The sequence below is a fragment of the Fundulus heteroclitus genome, chromosome 13, assembly GCF_011125445.2.
Source record: "Fundulus heteroclitus isolate FHET01 chromosome 13, MU-UCD_Fhet_4.1, whole genome shotgun sequence".
In the NCBI taxonomy this organism is placed as follows: Eukaryota; Metazoa; Chordata; class Actinopteri; order Cyprinodontiformes; family Fundulidae; genus Fundulus; species Fundulus heteroclitus.
In genome coordinates this window covers 38,633,633-38,658,277 of record NC_046373.1, presented here as the reverse complement: position 1 = coordinate 38,658,277, position 24,645 = coordinate 38,633,633, and the positions used below count along the sequence as shown (strand labels likewise).

Here is a 24,645-nt window from a genome sequence, read left to right as displayed (position 1 = left end):
TATTATGTTATCATTATTATATATTTTCTTTCTTTTCATGATGACAAGTGAGGTTTGGCCTCACTTGCCTCCCCTGACTGCACGTCACTGATATATATGCTTCTGATTGGCAAAATTATCAGACAGCATGGGATTAATTTCCACTGTTATGCTGATGATACTCAGCTATATTTATCCATAAATCCTGATGAATCCAATCAATTATTTTGACAACAGCCATGTGTTGATGACATCAAAAACTGGATGACTTTAAATTTCCTGCACTTAAATTCAGACAAGACAGAAGTTGTAATCTTTGGACCAGAGTTCTCAAAATATAAACTTCTTAATCAATCACTTAATCTGGATGGCATTAACTTGGCCTCTGGTAATAAAGTAAAAAATCTTGGTGTTATTTTTGACCAAGACATGTCATTTCAATCCCATATTAAACAGGTTCCTCGTCCTCACCGACCAGGTCGAAGCTAAGTTTCACTCTGACTTCTGCGCAACCAGCCGCGAAGTAAAGAATGTCGAAACAACTTTGTTTATTTTTGTCAGCTGTTGCAGGAAAGCGGACGCGAGACAGCGGATCGGTCACCTTCCCTCACCAGACAAGCTGAGAGCTCAGAGACTATATGAAGGACGTCGGGCCGGGCTAACCTCAACCACGTTTCAGCTAGCTCATAGCCACATGCTGCTGAAATAACCAACGTTTTCCCTGGACCACTGCTCTTCCTTGGACGCCCAAAGTGAACCGAACTCACACCGAGGCACCCACAGGTTGGCAGAGGATGAGCAGGGAGAGTTAAATGGTTTATTTGGAAAGATTTGTGTAATGCGTTACATTGTGTTGTTAAACACATGAAGCTCACTCATTACCACAAAAATATAGTCGGAGCTTTTAAAATTAGTGCCGAAAGCCCACTAGCCTAAATGCTATCAGCTCTGGTAAATTCCGGTTCCCGGATGGGCCCGATAAAGGCTGGTTTCAAGCATAAGGCTTGTTCGTTTCACTCCACCATTGCTCGATAGTTGAGCGTTATTACCGCATCAATATGGAATATTAATGACGATTTAAAGGCGTTTTGTTTAACTTTAGGATTAGCCGACTTTAGCAACAGATTGCTACAGCGACCTCTAGCCTCCCGGAGGTATAACCGCATTAATAAAATCGAGCGTCCCTAAAGTTAATGATTTTACTGAGAAAATCATTCTTTAAAATGTTATTTCATCAAAAAATGTTTTGTTTAACTCAGGAATTGCATTGTGAATGGGTTTAAACACATTCCAAATTTTGTTCTAAATTAGTTAAGATAATTCCATTAAATTCATTCCATGTTCTTTAAGTTGAACTCTGGAACTCAGATCTGCAGTGAACCAGGATTCACTGAATTATTCTTATGATGATGATAAACCACTTTGTTTTATCTTTTGTGTCTTTTGAATGTACATAGTTCCTTAGCTTCTTTTTATCGTCATTTTGCTTGGTAGTTTTAGTTAAGTTTCACTAGCCTAGTAGAGAGGATTTGTTGATTGAAATATAGTGTTAATTCAGATAAACAGTATTATATAGTGATGTTCTCTGGATGTTCATTTTATTTCTGTTAATAAATTCTTGATCCTAAAGGGAAGTTGTCACTTCTTTATTCTATGTGTGTGCAGGGTTTGCTGTTAAAAGAACGCCAGTGCTCGAATTCATACCTTTCAACTATTGTCCTGATATCAGCGAGCTGAAATCCACCGGACAATACCTAACAGAAAGAGAGTTGTTTATCAAACATTAAATAACTTTTAAACAGTGTATAATTGCACAACAGCTATTTCTATAGTTATGCTGCTATAGGCTTAGGCTGCTGGAGGACATCAGGGCCTATTTCTCTCACTCTGCTGAGTTCTCCTACTGCTCTCCAATCTGCATTGCTTGTTGTCATTTCAGCTTTTAACTTTTTGTTCTCTGTCTTATTTCTCTTCATAGAAGGTACACCTGGTCTGGTGTTCTGTTAGCTGTGACATCATCAGGGGAGGCAGATCATCCTCTATTACCATCTAACATAGAAAGTACTCCTGGGTCAATGTGAGCTTCTGTGCTTTCTGTGTCTCTGCTCTGTCTTCTCTAAGCCCCAGTGGGTGGAGGCAGATGAGCGTTCACACTGAGCCTGGTTCTGGTTCTGCTGGAGGTTCTCCTCCCTGTTAAAGGGGAGTTTTCCTCTCCACTGTCGCTTCATGCATGCTCAGTATGAGGGATTGCTGCAAAGCCATCAACAATGCAGACGACTGTCCACTGTGGCTCTACGCTCTTTCAGGAGGAGTGAATGCTGCTTGGAGAGACTTGATGCAACCTGCTGGGTTTCCTTAGAGAGGAAACTTTCTCACCAACCTGGAGGATCTGATGGAGTCTGACTTTGGAAAGTGCCTGGAGATGACGTGTTTCATGAATTGGCGCTATATAAATAAAATTTAATTGAAGTGTTTCAGTGTCCATTTAACATGAAATATTTCCTGCATAGATTATAGTAAAGCTTCTTGCATATATAAATCAAGTGGAGTACTATGGCTAAACCTCAGCTGGTCTGTGAACACCACGTCACTGGTGAAGAGGGCACAGAAACAACTGTACTTCCTGCGGAGGATGAGGAGAGCCCACTTGCCCCCGCCCATCCTCACGACTTTCTACAGAAGCACCATAGAGAGCATTCTGACCAGCTGTGTCTCTGTGTGGTGTGGAGGCTGCAGTGCCTCCGACTGGAAGAATGTGAGGAGAGTGGTGAGGACAGCGGAAGGGATCATCAGAGCTTCTTTTCCCTCCATAAAAGACATTTCATCCCAGCGCTGCGTGTCCCGTAACATCATCAGCAATCCCTCACACCCCCACCATGGATTGTTCTCCCTGCTGCCCTCTGGGAAGAGGTTCCGCAGCATCCGCTGCAGGTCCACCAGGTTCTGCAAAAGCTTTTTCCCTGTTGCCATCAGACTGTTGAACTGCTGAACCTCTAAACTGGACTCTGTACCACATTTGCATATTTGCACATTTGCATCATTGCATCCTTATCTAGCATTACAAATGCTGCTGAACTCTTAGTTTCTAAAATGCATTCTTGCACAAATCATTTCTGCACATACAAATGGTTTTTAAAAAATACTCACCTGTACACTGTGATCGCACACTGTCTCTTTCTCCTGCATTGTTTACATTTCAATTGTTTTACTGTTAAATCACTGCTGCACTTTATCCTGTAATTTTATCCTGTAATTTCCTGCAATTTACTGTCATTTTCAAGCTGTATGCAAACGAAATTTCGTTCTGTACGCACTCTGTGCATATAAAATGACAAATAAAGTTGTCTAAGTCTAAGTCTAAAGCAGTAAGGCTCCACTTGTGAAAGTAGAATCTGTTGGGCTCTTGTTGGCAATGCCACATTGCCAGACAGGACACAAAACAGAACAAACAAAAACAGTTCTTTATAAACAATGTTTGATAGCTTAATTTTATTGCACAGTTTTCCATTATTAAAGTCCATTTTGATTTAGGAGTTTTAGATCATTTAACTACAACAGGAAACCTTATAGTCCACGTTTAGCAGATTTAAAGAGTTGAAGAAAAGATCTGAGCTTGAATCAATCCTGAAACTGTGGCTCCGACCTCAAACTGAATGCAAAACAGCAAAGTTGCCTCTTCAATGTATTTTTACTGATTTCCACAAAGTGTTATGTGGAAGGAGACAAATGATTTAATGTAAAAAGAATCAGCAGGTTTAGATGATCTGAAAACTAAACGTGATGTTCATGAAGATGTTCATCCTGGTTTCTTTACGCTGTGACAGCACTGAGCTCAGCATCTCCATTCAATTCAGCCACCTATAAATACTGACGAGGACTCCTCCAACATTCATCAGCTGACTGGCTGGCTGAGCAGGTAGGACTCCAGCTCCTCTGCAGAGCTTCTCTGTAACCCACCTGATCTCAAAGAGTTAACTCTGGCTTTCTTTCAGTGCAGTCATGAAGGTCCTCGTCGTCCTCGTCTTCATCTTTCTCTCAGGTCAGAATGTCTTGATGCTTTGGTAAAAATGTCAGAAGATAAAAAAGGCTTTAAAGTGTGTTGTCTCTGCAGGTTGTAATGGTGGACACTATGAACCCCCAAGCCAAAGGCAGGTAGAAATGGCGCAGGATGCTTACTGGCAATATGTTCAGCAGTCAACGTCGACCCCAGAAGACTATGTGCGGGATATCAGACACTCGCCTCCAGGACAGTATCTGTGGTGAGAGGAAATCTCAAATGTATTTCTACAGAGCTTTAAATCTGGATGGATTCACTGAGATTTAGGCAGAGACTGAAAATATTTATTTACTGCTATTATAGCCTCTTATGACACCATGAAGATTCTCTTTACCCTCCAGGTCAGAAGCACATGTATGTTTCTAGCCAACCTTGACATGCTTGCAGGATGGATCTTTGGGTTCTTGTAGGCTGAAAGGTCACTCTCTCTGGACTGATGCTGTTTCTCCTTCTGAATAAAGCAGATTTCTCCCTTTTAGGTGTTTAAATATGTTGAAAAAGATTAATCAACATAAAAAGACACTTTAGAAAGTTAACTGATTTAATGTTTAATTGAAACCTAAAACCAAATGTTCATCAGGGTTATGTCTGTGTCTCTGCAGCTCCCTCATCTCAAAGAGCATCGACCTCATCTACAACTTCTACCATAATGTGTACACTCATATAGTTCGGTGGACCAACAACTTTTACAATAGCGTCCGCTATGAGATAGATCACCTGAAGCAAGACCTGGAGCATTTTCTGCTCTACCTGGAAGCTGACGTCCACCACCACGCCAAGGAGCTGGCAGCTCAGACCCGTTCCAAGCTGGAGGGGCTGAAGGAGAGTGCCGTCCACTACATTGAAGCCCTGGACCCCAAAGGCTTCAGAATTGCCCTGCAGGAGAAGATCCAGGATCTGCATGAGCATGTAGATAAGTGCTTTGAACACCTGGATAACACGCATCATCATCATCATCCTCATGACCACTATGATCATCATCATAGTCACCCACATCATCGAGACCATCACCATCTTTTGTACAAACTTTTTGGTTACTCTCATTATGATCATCCCCATGACCACAAAAACCACCATGATGACAAAAACCACCATGACCATCATCATGACCACAAAGACCACCATGATGACAAAAACCACCATGACTATCACCAACTTTTGTACAAACTTTTTGGTTACTCTCATTATGATCATCACCATGACCACAAAGACCACCATCACCATGACCACAAAGACCACCATCGTCATGACCATAAAGACCACCATCATTATGACCACAAAGACCACCATGATGACAAAAACCACCATGACCATCATCATGACCACAAAGACCACCAGCATCATGACCACAAAGACTGCCATGACCATCATCATGACCACAAGGACCACCATGATGACAAAGACCACCATGACTATCACCAACTTTTGTACAAACTTTTTGGTTACTCTCATTATGATCATCACCATGACCACAAAGACCACCATGATGACAAAGACCACCATGACCACAAAGACCACCATCATCATGACCATCATCTGAAGATGAAGGTTTATGAAAGCCTGGAGAGGTTTAAGGTGACCTTGTCCTCCCTGGCCTACGGCTTTGAGGTCAAACTTACCCGCACAACCAATAAGCTCAATAAAGAAATTGTTCCCCATAGAAGAAGAGGTTTGTTCAAGTTGAGAAAGGATTCAGACAACCTGCAGAAAGAGCTGGGCTCTCTGTGGGAGGAGTGGGCACAGAGTCAGAAGAAGGCTGACTGAATGGATTTATCGTCCATCAGGTCATTTTCACACCTGAGATAGAGTCATCTTCTGATTTTATTTAAATGCTAAATTTATTAGAAAGAGACATCTTGTGTTCGTTTTTTCTTAGGTTGCTGATTTGCTGCAGAATAATTACTTATAATATGATATTCCTTCATTAAAATACAGGATTTCACAACAAACGCTTGAATGCCTCTTAGTTTGATTTCTTTGCTACTTACTTCCTGGAGTTTAATAAATAGCTCCGCTTCAATTTTGCTTTTTGTTTTTGAAGGTGTCGAGCATTTGGTGAATTCACACAAGTTGCACTAAAGCAAAGCCTTGAAATTTTTGCTTCACAATTCTCGACATTAAAACACATCAATACTCCCAAAAAAAAATCTATGTTTTTTTCTCATAAATATGTTTCTACATATTAAAGCTCCTCTCAGCAGAATCACACATGGTGACCAGGTTAGTTAGTCAACTGGTTAAACCTTTACCACCTCTCCATCGCCACGCATCTTCTCTATAAATCACAAACTTCATTTTCACCAACTGTGTTCATGGCTGATGGGAAAAATATTTTATAAGCACATTTTAATCCTTCATCGTGTGCATTTGAATGTTTTAAGGACTTGTTTAAACCCTTGATTTAGTGATACGATTTGCAGCTGCTACATTAGCAAATGTCCTTTTGTAGCCATTGAAACTATATAAATTCAATCTGAAAAACTCACACAGAAAGAAGAGACAATTAGAAGAATTTATTGATACAATATTTTAAGACTTTGGCGCTCAGACCTCGGCAGGAAACATTCACGCTGAATTATACTTCAATATGCATAAGCAGGTGTATGAGAATAGGAATGATCCCCCAGGCCTGAAACTGGTGGTGGAGTGGAGATAGAAGAAGTTTGTTTAGTCCATATGATGATCTGCTTGAGCTAGATGTCCAATTTGATAAACACAGGTTTGCATGATTGTCCATGATGAGCAAGCTTGAAGCGACTGGAGAGGAAAAACTCCCCTTTGGGAAGAAACCTCTGGCAGAACCAGGCTCAACATGGCGGTCTTCTGCCGGACCGATTGAGATATGACAGTGAATTCTGTAGAGTCCAGGAGGAATTACACTCTAATAGGGAACAAGGTTGTAGGAGCACATAGGAAAGCCAGATGGAGCTGCTATGATGGTGGAGAAGGGGATGGAGGTGGGTTGAAACCGGTCATGGGTTGAGTCCAGATCAGACATCGCACAGCGACTGCTTGCTTGCTGGGTAGAAGTTGAGCTGGATTTAAAGTTCTTTTAAGACGGATCCAGGACACTGATTGGCTTTGAGGAGGAGCAGTTCAAAGCTGATTGGCTTGCGTCGGAGGCGAATGAGTCCCTGATTGATGGAGGTAAGCAATGAGTTTCTTCAGACTGAATTTCCGCATTTAGCTCCATTTCAATCTGAAAAACTCACACAGAAAGAAGAGACAATTAGAAGAATTTATTGATACAATATTTTAAGACTTTGGCGCTCAGACCTCGGCAGGAAACATTCACGCTGAATTATACTTCAATATGCATAAGCAGGTGTATGAGAATAGGAATGATCCCCCAAAAATTGCCGAGGTCTGAGCATCTGTATGCTCATAAGCCGGGTGACTATAGCGAAGGATAATAGGATGAATAATTGAACTGCCAAGAAGGTTTGCAAACAGCTTACCAGTCAGGCCGTGGTTATGAAGGCCTGCGAGCAGGCCGTTGCAGTGAAGGCTTACCCAAGTACAGCGAGATGAATGGGAGATGATGATTGGGTGAACGATAAGGTAAAGATGAATTTATCAGGGATGCTTGATGAATGATTTCTTGCGGATGATGCACATAGATAAATGAGTGATCATGAAGAAATCCGAGACAGGTGAAAGGACACATGACAGGATGCAATAAAAATGCATAACGGATGCCTGTCGGTATGCATGAAAGGTATGTGACAGGGTGCATGATAGGAAGAACACAAATAACTGCAAATAATATGAGTGAGTTTTGAACCACCACCAGTATTTGAAGTTGAATTACCTTAAAGCTGATAGAGCATTGAGCATGAAAGGACCAATGTGTGCCCAGAAGCAGAGAACTTGAATTGATACCAAAACAGGGCCGTTACCACGAAGACTTACCAAAGTTCTGTGAGATGAATGGAATGTTTATGATGCGTTTCTTGCTGATGCGTAACTTGCTGATGCGTAACTTGCTGATGCGTAACTTGCTGATGCGTAACTTGCTGATGCGTAACTTGCTGATGATGCACATATATAAACGAGTGATCATGACGAGATGCAAGACAGGTGACAGGACACATCAGAGATGCATGACAGGATGCATAGGAGAATGCATAACGGAATGCATGAAGGGACGTATGACGACGCAGGACCAGACGCGACAAGACGAGTGATCATGACGAGATGCAAGACAGGTCACGGGACACATGACAGGATGCAACGGTATGCATAACAGAATGCATGACGGTATGCATAAGAGAACACATGACAAGACGCAGGACCAGACGCGACACCGAGTGATCATGACGAGGTGCAAGACAAAAGACAGGACACAGGACAGGATGCAACGGGATGCATAACAGCAAGCATATCGGTATGCATGAAAGGACATAACAAACGCAAGACCAGACGCGACCCCGAGTGATCATGACGAGATGCAAGACAAATGACAGGACACATGACACGATGCAACGGGATGCATAACATGATGCATGACAGAATGCATGAAGGACGCATGACATGACGCAAGACCAGACACGACCAGACGCACAAGAAATGCATGACAGAATGCATTACAAATACGAAAAGAATGCATGAAAGGGTACTTGACAGAATGCATGATAGAAAGAGCACAGGACTACAAATAATATGAATGAATTTTGAACCACCACCAGTATTTGTAGTTGAAATACTTAAATTAGAGGGCATTGAGCAGCTAAATGAATGGATGCCCAGAATGATATGCGAGGCATGATGGTGACCATGCCCATTTGTTGAAGTGATCAGGAATCTGAGAACCAACAATTATATAGAACTCCCCCAAAACCTACGGATGGCAGCATCCGTAAAATCTTTAAACATATCTTCAACAGAACACATTATAGAAATATATATTTCCGATCCAGGCGAGAAGCAGACCAGACTAGAAGTTCAGAACGCAGCTCTCAACCAGAGTATCCTGTTCAAGAAGGAAAGAAACAAAATTAGTTAACTTGAGCTGCCTGGAAATGAAGCATGCCTCTGGCAATGATGCATCTGCGAGACTGAGCTGGACGAGCGAGGAGGCAGCTAACAGAAACACTGATATGGAATGAGACTAATATCATGTGAATTCGAGAGCTTAAATGCAGGAAGCCATGATGAAACTAGGTTGAAATCCATACCTAGAACTCGATTTGCAGGTTAACAGGTTTAATTTGAGAGGACAACTGGAAATAATGAAAGAAGATCTATTTGAGGAAAGTGACCATAAGATAAATGGATGAAGACGGCAACACTTCTTAAGACATAATTATCAAATAATATTTGCTTAACTCATGAATGCGTAGAATGCCGAACACATACTAAATGCTGTCATGAATCGAATAAGCTTATTTAGCTTATTCCATGGCGTTTTAAATGAATTTAATACTTTAACTCAGATTCTGCACTGCATTCTGACAAAACTGATGATCTTCAATGTTTATTAGCTTAATTATCCTCACCAGCCTGCAGACAAGCTCCGTAATTGAAATACTATCACCAGACAACAGCACCCGCAGTGACGCTCTCCGGATGTTCATCTTAAAATAAATTCTTGAACCTGAAAAAGAAAATTGTCAATCCCTAAAGCATGAGCAAATGGCTGTTAAAAGATTGCCAATACTCAAATCATTCCCCAACAGCCCAGCTGACGTTCAGACAATACCTACAAGAAAAACCATAAAATAACTTTAACATGTATAATTTCACACCTGAAGTAATTGATTGGCAAAACTTTGAAATGACCACTGAAATGACAAGAGTGACAAAAGAGGCCTAGTCAGCATAAATAAAAGTCTGAATCCAGTACAGACCGGTCCAAACAGACGCCGAATTGCACCAGAGTTGCAGCGGTTTTAACAATTGGTATTAATTACTGGATTTAAAATGCACTTCTGAAATAAAAATGGGGTAAGTATCAACTCAACCCTACTGTCCGGTTAAACAGAACATAAATAACATTGAAGGTGCTTGCAGAGGATTGCCAATAGTTAGTCTTATGATGACGAATCAGAGGTTTGAAAATGCTGAGACATTTGCTAGTACAGCCTGCAGGTTGATGATAAAGGGGAGACGTGTTACCATATCAAAAGGTAGTAAGAGAACACAGAATGGGAAATTAAATAGAAAAGAGGAGAGTGATAACAAGGTTAAGATTTAAGCCTACAAACTTAATTTACACTTAAAATCAAAAGCATACCATGGCAAGAAATTACTGTAGAAAATATAAACAATGAGTTAAATTAAAATGATATAATTTCGAAATAAGAGAAGATATATGGAGTCCATTACGAACCATACTCCAACCAGTAGGTGGCAGTAATGTTACTACAAGCCTGTTGCCAACCGCCAAAACAAGAAGAAAAACGACAACAACATTAGAATGGATGGGATACGTTCTGCCTAAATAGACGGACATACAGAAGCGTAATGAGCAAACGCGTGCAATATAAATTAAAACATGAGTGGATACATATTACCCTGAGCTGCTCGGAGCGGGAATGAGTGAGGAGATCCGGCTGAAGGTTGCGGCAGGACGATACGGAAAGGTGGGTCTTGCAAAGCCGATCGAAACCAGAGAGATCCCACGGTGACGCGGAGTCCTCCCCAGCGCGCTACGAAGCGGAGCGGGACCAGAGCCGAAGCAGAGCTGAGACGGCGTCTGCGCCAGGAATCGGATATGATGGGAAACAGAGGTTGGGTGACGGAATGAGATGCCACAGGCGGAAGAAGGCCAGCTAAGAGAGTGAGTCCAGGTCAGCGCTGTTTAAGATATGCTGGAGTGAATATAGCAGTCGGAGATGATGTATGCGCGGCTAGATGCGATCCCAGAAGCAGGAGGATTTGAGGATAAGTTGTTATCGTCTTGAAACCGGTCATGGGTTGAGTCCAGATCAGACATCGCACAGCGACTGCTTGCTTGCTGGGTAGAAGTTGAGCTGGATTTAAAGTTCTTTTAAGACGGATCCAGGACACTGATTGGCTTTGAGGAGGAGCAGTTCAAAGCTGATTGGCTTGCGTCGGAGGCGAATGAGTCCCTGATTGATGGAGGTAAGCAATGAGTTTCTTCAGACTGAATTTCCGCATTTAGCTCCATTTCAATGGCTATCTTAAACCAGTATTTTGTTACTGAATAATATGAACCAAATTTTATGACCAACCATGAATACTTTTTGTAAGTTCTCTTACATCTCTGACTAAGTATATTTTAATGTCTACTTTAAATATTGTTTAACTTTAACTATGTTATTTTATAATGTGATTCATTAACTGCTTTTATTTTGGTAAATAAAACTGCTTTTCATAGCAAAATCAAAATTCTTAACTTAAAATAAATTTGTTTTTAGGACATAACCACTACCAGTTTAACGTATTACCAGATTTTTAACACCTAATATCAGCCAAGTTATTTTATTTGCTATTGTAACCAAATAATCAAGCATTTACTTTTTAATGACCGATCTTAACCGAATAGTTTTCATGGCTAACCTGGGATACTTTTCAATACCAGACCATAAATAAGCATGTTTTTTTTTATACACAGCTATGACCAAAGTTGGTGCATTTTAATGCTTCATTCTGATCTAACATTTGTTTTTTGGCTAACTTTAGATAAACTTTAATGGCTAAACTTAGTTTCAGTGTCTAACTCCTCAGTCTAACTACAGTGTCTAACCATTATTTCTTTACTGGCTCATGAACATTTTAAATCAAATATTTAACAGATAATTAATAGCAAACATGAAGAAATCAAATAGTTTTTACAATCTTACTACATTATGATAAAACTTATTTTATGGCTAGCCCTATACAATTTTCAAGGGATAAATTCAAAACTATTTTTGTAGCTAACAAAATTACTATATAGATGTTTTTAGAGATACCCTGTGGCAGACCACTGGGAGACTCCACTCACACCCAGACTACAGGAGGTAAAAATCTTCTTATATGTGGTGGTTTTTTGGTGCATTTTCTGTAGTCCTATGTAGACGACACACAGATCTACATCACCATGTCATCAGGTGACTATGAACCCATTCAAGCACTGAGTAAATGCTTAGAAGAAATCAATGCATGGATGTGCCAAAATGTTCTTCAATTGAATAAAAACAAAACTGAAGTAATAATTTTTGGACCAATACAGGAGAGATCAAGAGTTAGCACTTGATTAAAACATAGGAAAATAAAAACAAAATAAAAGCAAGTTGGAATAAAATGTAGAAAAATTTAAACAAAATACAACATGATAAAATGGAAATTAAAAGCAAACATTAAAAACAGTTGGACTACAAACTTAAACTAGTGATGTTTCAGTAAAACAGTTTGGTAAGTGGAGCATAGGAACTAAATGCTGCTTCTCCATGTCTGGTTCTGGTTCTGGTTCTGCAGAGCAGGCTGGAGCCAGAAGACCTGAGTGGTCTGGAGGGTTGATGCCCTGATAACAAGTCTGTGATGTATTTAGGTGCTAATTCAGGGATTTATAGACTAACAGAAGTATTTTAAAGTCTATTCTCTGAGATCCAGGGAGCCATGGAAGGACTTCAGAACCGGGTCCATGTTCTCTACGTTCTTAGTCTTAGTGGAAGGACTTCAGAACCGGGTCCATGTTCTCTACGTTCTTAGTCTTAGTGGAAGGACTTCAGAACCGGGTCCATGTTCTCTACGTTCTTAGTCTTAGTGGAAGGACTTCATAACCAGGTCCATGCTCTCTACGTTCTTAGTCTTAGTGAGGACTTCAGAACCGGGTCCATGTTCTCTACGTTCTTAGTCTTAGTGAGGATGCGGGCAGAAGGTTCATGTTGGCCCCATCTCCAGGTGGATGGGCCCATGGGTCGTCTTTTTATATCTCTCTTTGCAGGTGTAGAAGCAGACTCAGAGGATGTTATATTGCTCTCTCCCTTTTCCTCTCCTCTTTCTTTCACCTTTTCTCCTTTTTTCTCTCTTCTACCTTCTAGTTTAACTGAGGTCTCCACCCCCAAAAGACGGTTCCATTATAGTAGATCTTTATCAGATAATGCTGTATCAAACTTTAAAGAGTCTGTCCCCCTTTTAATATTCTAAGTATCACAGAAATGCCCCTTAGACGGCAGCAATGTTTTTTCTTCCCATTCACAAATTGACGCTTTTGTTGACACTGTCACTTCCTTGTTGCGTTTTGCATTAGACAATGTAGCTCCCTTGAAAAACAAGGTGATTGTTCACAGGAAGCTGGCTCCCTGGTTTAATTCAGATCAGCGTTCTATAAAAAGACCCTTCGCAGCGTTAGAGCAGCATAGTTTTCATCATTAATTGAGGAGAATAAAAATAATCCTAGATTTCTCTTCAGTACAGTTGCCAATCTTACCCAGAGTCATAGCTCCATTGATCCATCCATTCCCTTAGCTCTCAGCTAAGGGAATGGATGGCTTTATGGGATTCTTCATAAATACAGTTTTTATTGGTTGCTTTGACCTATTTAAAGAAACTGGCAACCTCTCAGTTTTCAGCATCACCATCTCTGCAGAGCAAAAGACACTTATTGCAAATGAGTTAACCCATTTTCATTGGTTTGACTCATTTTCCCCACCCTTTTGCAAAACAGTTAACGCAGATGTCCTTCAAGCAGTCCAAACTCCATTGCTTTAGCTGTGGTAGTAAAACAGAAACCATATGTTCCAAGCTCTTAGAAACTTCTTGATCAGTATTAAATCACTGAAGCACCTGATTGACACCTCTTTACACAATTTTTCAATTTGCAGTCAGTTTGCAGGCTTTATGTAAAAGGTGCCATGTTGTGTGTTGTTCTTTGCAAGCATGGATGTTCTAAGGCAGATGAGAGTCAGAGTAAGAGGTAGATGGGTCAGGGGAAGAAGATTATGAGGAAGAGGAGTCTATGTGGGAGGTGGCAGTGTAGCTGGAAGGGCTGAAGTTACAGATGAAATTTGGGCATCTATGATTGATCATGTAGTAAATCATGGCCTTTCACTTAGAGGGGCAGGGCAAAGAGTCCAAACTTTCCTCAATAGAAACAAGGTTGCATCCATGGTAAGAGTTTTTCGACGGACAGCAGGTATTGCTCCTATACAGTATATACATCTCTATCTATTCCTATAGAGGAATTCTTCAATGCATGGAGATGGAAAGTATATGATCACCGCCCTATGAGCAGATGCCCTTGCTCAATGCAATGACTGCTGCTGCCCAAGATGTAGATGCAGAGGCATGCCAAGGAGATTTTTCCCAAGGTGCATTGCAAGGGAAAATATTGAATGTGAAGTAGATGAGGCCATGTGGCCTATTCGTCAGGACAGAATGGACTAGAAGGAACAAACAGCCCTAGTGTTTTCTGTTGGAATCTTTCATTTTTTGGAATATTTAATTTGTTTATCTGGAAAAAAAGAATGAAGAATCAATAAAATTTGCATCACAACATATTTGCTTCTGGATCCATTTTTTGCAAAAAGGCAAATTTGATTACAAATGACGCTGCCATGTAAGCTGCGTACAGTCTTTGGCTACAATGAACCAGCAATGCTGCACTGATTCACATTGAGTGTGGTGTTTTGAATTTTGTTGCCCCTTGTGTAACGAATGATTGGAAGGGCTCAAACATTTGTGTGCAAGTTGTGTTGTTTGAAGGCAAAATTGGCTTTTGGATCATATGTTAAATGTTTTGGCAGAGTTGGAGCCTTTTGCAAACAAAATGTTTAATTTTGACCATTGGTGCCACTGTTTAGACCTCTGCGTTAACTGTTTTGAAAAATGTGGGTTTTGAGTTGACTGCTGTGTCAAAGCAACCAATAAAAACTGTAAATTGATTCCATTAAAAATAAAATAATTGGAAAAAATGAACCTATTTGAAGAGTTTCAGTCAGGCTTCAGAGCTCATCATAGCACTGAAACAGCTCTGGTGAAGGTCACTAATGATATTCTCATGGCCTCAGATAATGGACTTGTGTCTGTACTTGTCCTGTTAGATCTCAGTGCTGCATTTGTTACAGTTGATCACAATATTCTCCTACAAAGACTTGAGCATACTGTAGGGATTAAGGGGAAAGCATTAGGCTGGTTTAAATCTGATCTATCAGACAGATTCCAGTTTGTTCATGTTAATAATAAATCTTCCTCAAACTCTAGGGTCACCTGTGGAGTACCACAGGGTTCAGTCCTTGGACCAATTCTCTTTACTATATATATATCAGTGACGTGCGGTAGAGTTCATAGCTGACGAGGCACTGACCTCATCAGAGTCAGATTTACAAATATATCCACTCTACAGAGTAGACTCATTGCAAAGTGCTGAAGGAGACTGATTGAGCCAAATCAATTCACCAAGATACATGGAAAAATATATTGATTCTTTGATGAAAAAAACTAAATTATTTGTCATTTGATTGGTAACAGTTTATGAGTTATGATGGATTTCGGAATTTGTAACGCATTATAAAAAATATAACACACATTATGCACATTTCATTACAAAAACAAAACATGAATAATTATCGCTGTCTTACCTCTACTTATAAATGAAGTCCATGCGGCGCTCTTTCTGCACAAAAATATCGGTAATTTTCCGGTAAAAGTTCTCTTTATCTTCTTCAGATTTAAAAGTCTCTCAGTCTCAGTGGAGCTCACTGCCAGGGAGGAAAGCCTTCCTTCATCAGTCCTGTTCCTGCTGTATGTTTAGTCTTTTTAGTGCTTTACTTGTTTAGCATAACTCGCTAATAATACATCCATAACTTGCTGTCATTTTACAGTTTTGGGATCAGGAGCGGTGCCCCTTGAGCGCCCCCTGCCTAGAGGCCAAGGAACTGCCGGCATCACCTACAACCAGTTCTTTGCTGTTTATGATCGGTCAGCAGCATGAAAACATGTTACCTGCACACAGTTTGATGACCAAAACACAATTCGTAATCCACATAAATTAAATGGTGGAAAATCAGTTCATAACTATTTTAACAATTGAATTTATGATCTAGAGACAGGAAGATGCATTCACAGAATGGAAGCCAGCGCAGTTAACATGGGATTGCGCAATCCCTGGGGAGGCCAAGCTCGCTGCGGCCTCACCGGCTTCGCTATCAAGCGCCACCAAGGATTTACATGAAAAATAGCGAAAAGTCTGCGATTTTAAAGAGAATATGATCAAAAATGAGGAAATTAGATAAAAAAAAGAACTTTTAATACAAATGACTGAGTGAATCACAATTTATATTATGTTATCATTGTTATGTATTTTCTTTCTTTTCATGATGACAAGTGAGATTTGGCCTCACTTGCCTCCCCTGACTGCACGTCACTGATATATATGCTTCTGATTGGCAAAATTATCAGACAGCATGGGATTAAGTTCCACTGTTATGCTGATGATACTCAGCTATATTTATCCATAAATCCTGATGAATCCAATCAATTATTTGACAACAGGCATGTGCTTGATGACATCAAAAACTGGATGACTTTAAATTTCCTGCACTTAAATTCAGACAAGACAAAAGTTGTAATCTTTGGACCAGAGTTCTCAAAATATAAACTTCTTATAATCACTTAATCTGGATGGCATTAACTTGGCCTCTAGTAATAAAGTAAAAAATCTTGGTGTTATTTTTGACCAAGACATGTCATTTCAATCCCATATTAAACAGGTTTCTCGTCCTCACCGACCAGGTCGAAGCTAAGTTGCACTCTGACTTCTGCGCAACCAGCCGCGAAGTAAAGAATGTCGAAACAACTTTGTTTATTTTTGTCAGCTGTTGCAGGAAAGCGGACGCGAGACAGCGGATCGGTCACCTTCCCTCACCAGACAAGCTGAGAGCTCAGAGACTATATGAAGGACGTCGGGCCGGGCTAACCTCAACCACGTTTCAGCTAGCTCATAGCAACATGTCTGCTGCTGAAATAACCAACGTTTTCCCTGGACCACTGCTCTTCCTTGGACGCCCAAAGTGAACCGAACTCACACCGAGGCACCCACAGGTTGGCAGAGGATGAGCAGGGAGAGTTAAATGGTTTATTTGGAAAGATTTGTGTAATGCGTTACATTGTGTTGTTAAACACATGAAGCTCACTCATTACCACAAAAATATAGTCGGAGCTTTTAAAATTAGTGCCGAAAGCCCACTAGCCTAAATGCTATCAGCTCTGGTAAATTCCGGTTCCCGGATGGGCCCGATAAAGGCTGGTTTCAAGCATAAGGCTTGTTCGTTTCACTCCACCATTGCTCGATAGTATGAGCGTTATTACTGCATCAATATGGAATATTAATGACGATTTAAAGGCGTTTTGTTTAACTTTAGGATTAGCCGACTTTAGCAACAGATTGCTACAGCGACCTCTAGCCTCCCGGAGGTATAACCGCATTAATAAAATTGAGCGTCCCTAAAGTTAATGATTTTACTGAGAAAATCATTCTTTAAAATGTTATTTCATCAAAAAATGTTTTGTTTAACTCAGGAATTGCATTGTGAATGGGTTTAAACACATTCCAAATTTTGTTCTAAATTAGTTAAGATAATTCCATTAAATTCATTCCATGTTCTTTAAGTTGAACTCTGGAACTCAGATCTGCAGTGAACCAGGATTCACTGAATTATTCTTATGATGATGATAAACCACTTTGTTTTATCTTTTGTGTCTTTTGAATGTACATAGTTCCTTAGCTTCTTTTTATCGTCATTTTGCTTGGTAGTCTTAGTTAAGTTTCACTAGCCTAGTAGAGAGGATTTGTTGATTGAAATATAGTGTTAATTCAGATAAACAGTATTATATAGTGATGTTCTCTGGATGTTCATTTTATTTCTGTTAATAAATTCTTGATCCTAAAGGGAAGTTGTCACTCCTTTATTCTATGTGTGTGCAGGGTTTGCTGTTAAAAGAACGCCAGTGCTCGAATTCATCCCTTTCAACTATTGTCCTGATATCAGCGAGCTGATATCCACCGGACAATACCTAACAGAAAGAGAGTTGTTTATCAAACATTAAATAACTTTTAAACAGTGTATAATTGCACAACAGCTATTTCTATAGTTATGCTGCTATAGGCTTAGGCTGCTGGAGGACATCAGGGCCTATTTCTCTCACTCTGCTGAGTTCTCCTACTGCTCTCCAATCTGCATTGTTTGTTGTCATTTCAGCCTTTAACTTTTTGTTCTCTGTCTTATTTCTCTTCATAGAAGGTACACCTGGTCTGGTGTTCTGTTAGCTGTGACATCATCAGGGGAGACAGATCATCCTCTATTACCATCTAACCTAGAAAGTACTCCTGGGTCAATGTGAGCTTCTGAGCTTTCTGTGTCTCTGCTCTGTCTTCTCTAAGCCCCAGTGGGTGGAGGCAGATGAGCGTTCACACTGAGCCTGGTTCTGGTTCTGCTGGAGGTTCTCCTCCCTGTTAAAGGGGAGTTTTCCTCTCCACTGTCGCTTCATGCATGCTCAGTATGAGGGATTGCTGCAAAGCTATCAACAATGCAGACGACTGTCCACTGTGGCTCTACACTCTTTCAGGAGGAGTGAATGCTGCTTGGAGAGACTTGATGCAACCTGCTGGGTTTCCTTAGAGAGGAAACTTTCTCACCAACCTGGAGAATCTGATGGAGTCTGACTTTGGAAAGTGCCTGGAGATGACGTGTTTCATGAATTGGCGCTATATAAATAAAATTGAATTGAAGTGCTTCAGTGTCCATTTAACATGAAATATTTCCTGCATAGATTATAGTAAAGCTTCTTGCATATATAAATCAAGTGGAGTACTATGGCTAAACCTCAGCTGGTCTGTGAACACCACGTCACTGGTGAAGAGGGCACAGAAACGACTGTACTTCCTGCGGAGGATGAGGAGAGCCCACTTGCCCCCGCCCATCCTCACGACTTTCTACAGAAGCACCATAGAGAGCATTCTGACCAGCTGTCTCTCTGTGTGGTGTGGAGGCTGCAGTGCCTCCGACTGGAAGAATGTGAGGAGAGTGGTGAGGACAGCAAAAGGGATCATCTGGGCTCCTTTTCCCTCCATAAAAGACATTTCATCCCAGCGCTGCGTGTCCCGTAACATCATCAGCGATCCCTCACACCCCCACCATGGATTGTTCTCCCTGCTGCCCTCTGGGTAGAGGTTCCGCAGCATCCGCTGCAGGTCCACCAGGTTCTGCAAAAGCTTTTTCCCTGTTGCCATCAGACTGTTGAACTGCTGAACCTCTAAACTGGACTCTGTACCACATTTGCATATTTGCACATTTGCATCATTGCATCCTTATCTAGCATTACAAATGCTGCTGAACTCTTAGTTTCTAAAATGCATTCTTGCACAAATCATTTCTGCACATACAAATGGTTTTTAAAAAATACTCACCTGTACACTGTGATCGCACACTGTCTCTTTCTCCTGCATTGTTTACATTTTAATTGTTTTACTGTTAAATCACTGCTGCACTTTATCCTGCAATTTTATCCTGTAATTTTATCCTGTAATTTCCTGCAATTTACTGTCATTTTCAAGCTGTATGCAAACGAAATTTCGTTCTGTACGCACTCTGTGCATATAAAATGACAAATAAAGTTGTCTAAGTTTAAGTCTAAAGCAGTAAGGCTCCACTTGTGAAAGTAGAATCTGTTGGGCTCTTGTTGGCAATGCCACATTGCCAGACAGGACACAAAACAAAACAAAAAACAGTTCTTTATAAACAATGTTTGATAGCTTAATTTTATTGTACAGTTTTCCATTATTTAAGTCCATTTTGATTTAGGAGTTTTAGATCATTTAACTACAACAGGAAACCTTATAGTCCACGTTTAGCAGATTTAAAGAGTTGAAGAAAAGATCTGAGCTTGAATCAATCCTGAAACTGTGGCTCCGACCTCAAACTGAATGCAAAACAGCAAAGTTGCCTCTTCAATGTATTTTTACTGATTTCCACAAAGTGTTATGTGGAAGGAGACAAATGATTTAATGTAAAAAGCATCAGCAGGTTTAGATGATCTGAAAACTAAACGTGATGTTCATGAAGATGTTCATCCTGGTGTCTTTACGCTGTGACAGCACTGAGCTCAGCATCTCCATTTAACTCAGCCACCTATAAATACTGACGAGGACTCCTCCAACATTCATCAGCTGACTGGCTGGCTGAGCAGGTAGGACTCCAGCTCCTCTGCAGAGCTTCTCTGTAACCAACCAGATCTCAAAGAGTTAACTCTGGCTTTCTTTCAGTGCAGTCATGAAGGTCCTCGTCGTCCTCGTCTTCATCTTTCTCTCAGGTCAGAATGTCTTGATGCTTTGGTAAAAATGTCAGAAGATAAAAAAGGCTTTAAAGTGTGTTGTCTCTGCAGGTTGTAATGGTGGACACTATGAACCCCCAAGCCAAAGGCAGGTAGAAATGGCGCAGGATGCTTACTGGCAATATGTTCAGCAGTCAACGTCGACCCCAGAAGACTATGTGCGGGATATCAGACACTCGCCTCCAGGACAGTATCTGTGGTGAGAGGAAATCTCAAATGTATTTCTACAGAGCTTTAAATCTGGATGGATTCACTGAGATTTAGGCAGAGACTGAAAATATTTATTTACTGCTATTATAGCCTCTTATGACACCATGAAGATTCTCTTTACCCTCCAGGTCAGAAGCACATGTATGTTTCTAGCCAACCTTGACATGCTTGCAGGATGGATCTTTGGGTTCTTGTAGGCTGAAAGGTCACTCTCTCTGGACTGATGCTGTTTCTCCTTCTGAATAAAGCAGATTTCTCCCTTTTAGGTGTTTAAATATGTTGAAAAAGATGAATAAACATAAAAAGACACTTTAGAAAGTTAACTGATTTAATGTTTAATTGAAACCTAAAACCAGATGTTCATCAGGGTTATGTCTGTGTCTCTGCAGCTCCCTCATCTCAAAGAGCATCGACCTCATCTACAACTTCTACCATAATGTGTACACTCATATAGTTCGGTGGACCAACAACTTTTACAATAGCGTCCGCTATGAGATAGATCACCTGAAGCAAGACCTGGAGCATTTTCTGCTCTACCTGGAAGCTGACGTCCACCACCACGCCAAGGAGCTGGCAGCTCAGACCCGTTCCAAGCTGGAGGGGCTGAAGGAGAGTGCCGTCCACTACATTGAAGCCCTGGACCCCAAAGGCTTCAAAATTGCCCTGCAGGAGAAGATCCAGGATCTGCATGAGCATGTAGATAAGTGCTTTGAACACCTGGATAACACGCATCATCATCATCATCCTCATGACCACTATGATCATCATCATAGTCACCCACATCATCGAGACCATCACCATCTTTTGTACAAACTTTTTGGTTACTCTCATTATGATCATCCCCATGACCACAAAAACCACCATGATGACAAAAACCACCATGACCATCATCATGACCTCAAAGACCACCATCATCATGACCACAAAGACCACCATGATGACAAAAACCACCATGACTATCACCAACTTTTGTACAAACTTTTTGGTTACTCTCATTATGATCATCACCATGACCACAAAAACCACCATGATGACAAAAACCACCATGACCATCATCATGACCACAAAGACCACCATCATCATGACCACAAAGACCACCATGATGACAAAAACCACCATGACCATCATCATGACCACAAAGACCACCAGCATCATGACCACAAAGACTGCCATGACCATCATCATGACCACAAAGACCACCATGACCATCATCATGACCACAAAGACCACCATCATCATGACCACAAGGACCACCATGATGACAAAGACCACCATGACTATCACCAACTTTTGTACAAACTTTTTGGTTACTCTCATTATGATCATCCCCATGACCACAAAAACCACCATGATGACAAAAACCACCATGACCATCATCATGACCTCAAAGACCACCATCATCATGACCACAAAGACCACCATGATGACAAAAACCACCATGACTATCACCAACTTTTGTACAAACTTTTTGGTTACTCTCATTATGATCATCCCCATGACCACAAAAACCACCATGATGACAAAAACCACCATGACCATCATCATGACCTCAAAGACCACCATCATCATGACCACAAAGACCACCATGATGACAAAAACCACCATGACTATCACCAACTTTTGTACAAACTTTTTGGTTACTCTCATTATGATCATCACCATGACCGCAAAGACCACCATCACCATGACCACAAAGACCACCATCGTCATGACCACAAAGACCACCATCATCATGACCACAAAGACCACCATGATGACAAAAACCACCATGACCATCATCATGACCACAAAGACCACCAGCATCATGACCACAAAGACTGCCATGACCATCATCATGACCACAAAGACCACCATGACCATCATCATGACCACAAAGACCACCAGCATCATGACCACAAGGACCACCATGATGACAAAGACCACCATGACTATCACCAACTTTTGTACAAACTTTTTGGTTACTCTCATTATGATCATCACCATGACCACAAAGACCACCATGATGACAAAGACCACCATGACCACAAAGACCATCATCACCATGGCCACAAAGACCACCATCATCAAGACCTCAAAGACCACCATCATCATGACCACAAAGACCACCATCATCATGACCATCATCTGAAGATGAAGGTTTATGAAAGCCTGGAGAGGTTTAAGGTGACCTTGTCCTCCCTGGCCTACGGCTTTGAGGTCAAACTTACCCGCACAACCAATAAGCTCAATAAAGAAATTGTTCCCCATAGAAGAAGAGGTTTGTTCAAGTTGAGAAAGGATTCAGACAACCTGCAGAAAGAGCTGGGCTCTCTGTGGGAGGAGTGGGCACAGAGTCAGAAGAAGGCTGACTGAATGGATTTATCGTCCATCAGGTCATTTTCACACCTGAGATAGAGTCAACTTTTGATTTTATTTAAATGCTAAATTTATTAGAAAGAGACATCTTGTGTTCGTTTTTTCTTAGGTTGCTGATTTGCTGCAGAATAATTACTTATAATATGATATTCCTTCATTAAAATACAGGATTTCACAACAAACGCTTGAATGCCTCTTAGTTTGATTTCTTTGCTACTTACTTCCTGGAGTTTAATAAATAGCTCCGCTTCAATTTTGCTTTTTGTTTTTGAAGGTGTCGAGCATTTGGTGAATTCACACAAGTTGCACTAAAGCAAAGCCTTGAAATTTTTGCTTCACAATTCTCAACATTAAAACACATCAATACTCCCAAAAAAAATATGTTTTTTTTCTCATAAATATGTTTCTACATATTAAAGCTCCTCTCAGCAGAATCACACATGGTGACCAGGTTAGTTAGTCAACTGGTTAAACCTTTACCACCTCTCCATCGCCACGCATCTTCTCTATAAATCACAAACTTCATTTTCACCAACTGTGTTCATGGCTGATGGGAAAAATATTTTATAAGCACATTTTAATCCTTCATCGTGTGCATTTGAATGTTTTAAGGACTTGTTTAAACCCTTGATTTAGTGATACGATTTGCAGCTGCTACATTAGCAAATGTCCTTTTGTAGCCATTGAAACTATATAAATTCAATGGCTATCTTAAACCAGTATTTTGTTACTGAATAATATGAACCAAATTTTATGACCAACCATGAATACTTTTTGTAAGTTCTCTTACATCTCTGACTAAGTATATTTTAATGTCTACTTTAAATATTGTTTAACTTTAACTACGTTATTTTATAATGTGATTCATTAACTGCTTTTATTTTGGTAAATAAAACTGCTTTTCATAGCAAAATCAAAATTCTTAACTTAAAATAAATTTGTTTTTAGGACATAACCACTACCAGTTTAACGTATTACCAGATTTTTAACACCTAATATCAGCCAAGTTATTTTATTTGCTATTGTAACCAAATACTCAAGCATTTACTTTTTAATGACCGATCTTAACCGAATAGTTTTCATGGCTAACCTGGGATACTTTTCAATACCAGACCATAAATAAGCATGTTTTTTTTTATACACAGCTATGACCAAAGTTGGTGCATTTTAATGCTTCATTCTGATCTAACATTTGTTTTTTGGCTAACTTTAGATAAACTTTTTTTTTTTTTTTTTTTTTTTTTTTTTTTTTAGTTTATTTGTCAGGGACAATGCAGCGCACATTATTACATTCATAATTGTAATAGGCAGAGCCATAACAAAATGTGTAAATGTGTTGCATGAAAGGTTTCTAGCCTATAGGCTAATTTGCAACCCCAGTCCCCAGTCAGGCCTTTATAAAATACATTTTCCTAAAGCTCACATTGCACAATCATATATAAAATACAGTATAAAAGACAACCATTAACATTTTACACAATCCTAACAACATTACACAAAACAACACCTCACATCCAACATAATCATAATGACTCAATGTCCACATCTTTGATTTTCTTTCAGCCAATGTTTCACCTTTCTATTAAATGTTTTCAGGTCAGTTTCTATTTTTATTTCCGTTGGTAAATCATTCCAAAGACGGATCCCTATCACTGAGAAACTTGACTGTCCAAAAGTAGTTTTGCGCCCCTCTGCTATACAGTTGCCACCCGCTGCTCTCCTAGTGTTAACTCTCCGTGTATTTATTTTTGTCACAAAAGGACAGA

General features: G+C 40.3%; 1 protein-coding gene across 1 annotated transcript; it reads left to right on the top strand.

Annotated features, from left to right (window-relative positions):
- The first annotated feature begins 20,113 nt into the window (after positions 1 to 20,113).
- Positions 20,114 to 22,652, top strand: LOC118565139 (histidine-rich protein PFHRP-II-like). Its single transcript, XM_036144820.1, has 6 exons — positions 20,114 to 20,170; positions 20,247 to 20,293; positions 20,366 to 20,513; positions 20,914 to 21,672; positions 21,773 to 22,229; positions 22,578 to 22,652. The coding sequence occupies exons 2-6, from the start codon at positions 20,254 to 20,256 to the stop codon at positions 22,650 to 22,652; spliced, it is 1,479 nt and encodes a 492-aa protein (XP_036000713.1). The 5' UTR covers positions 20,114 to 20,170; positions 20,247 to 20,253.
- Positions 22,653 to 24,645: the final 1,993 nt, after the last annotated feature.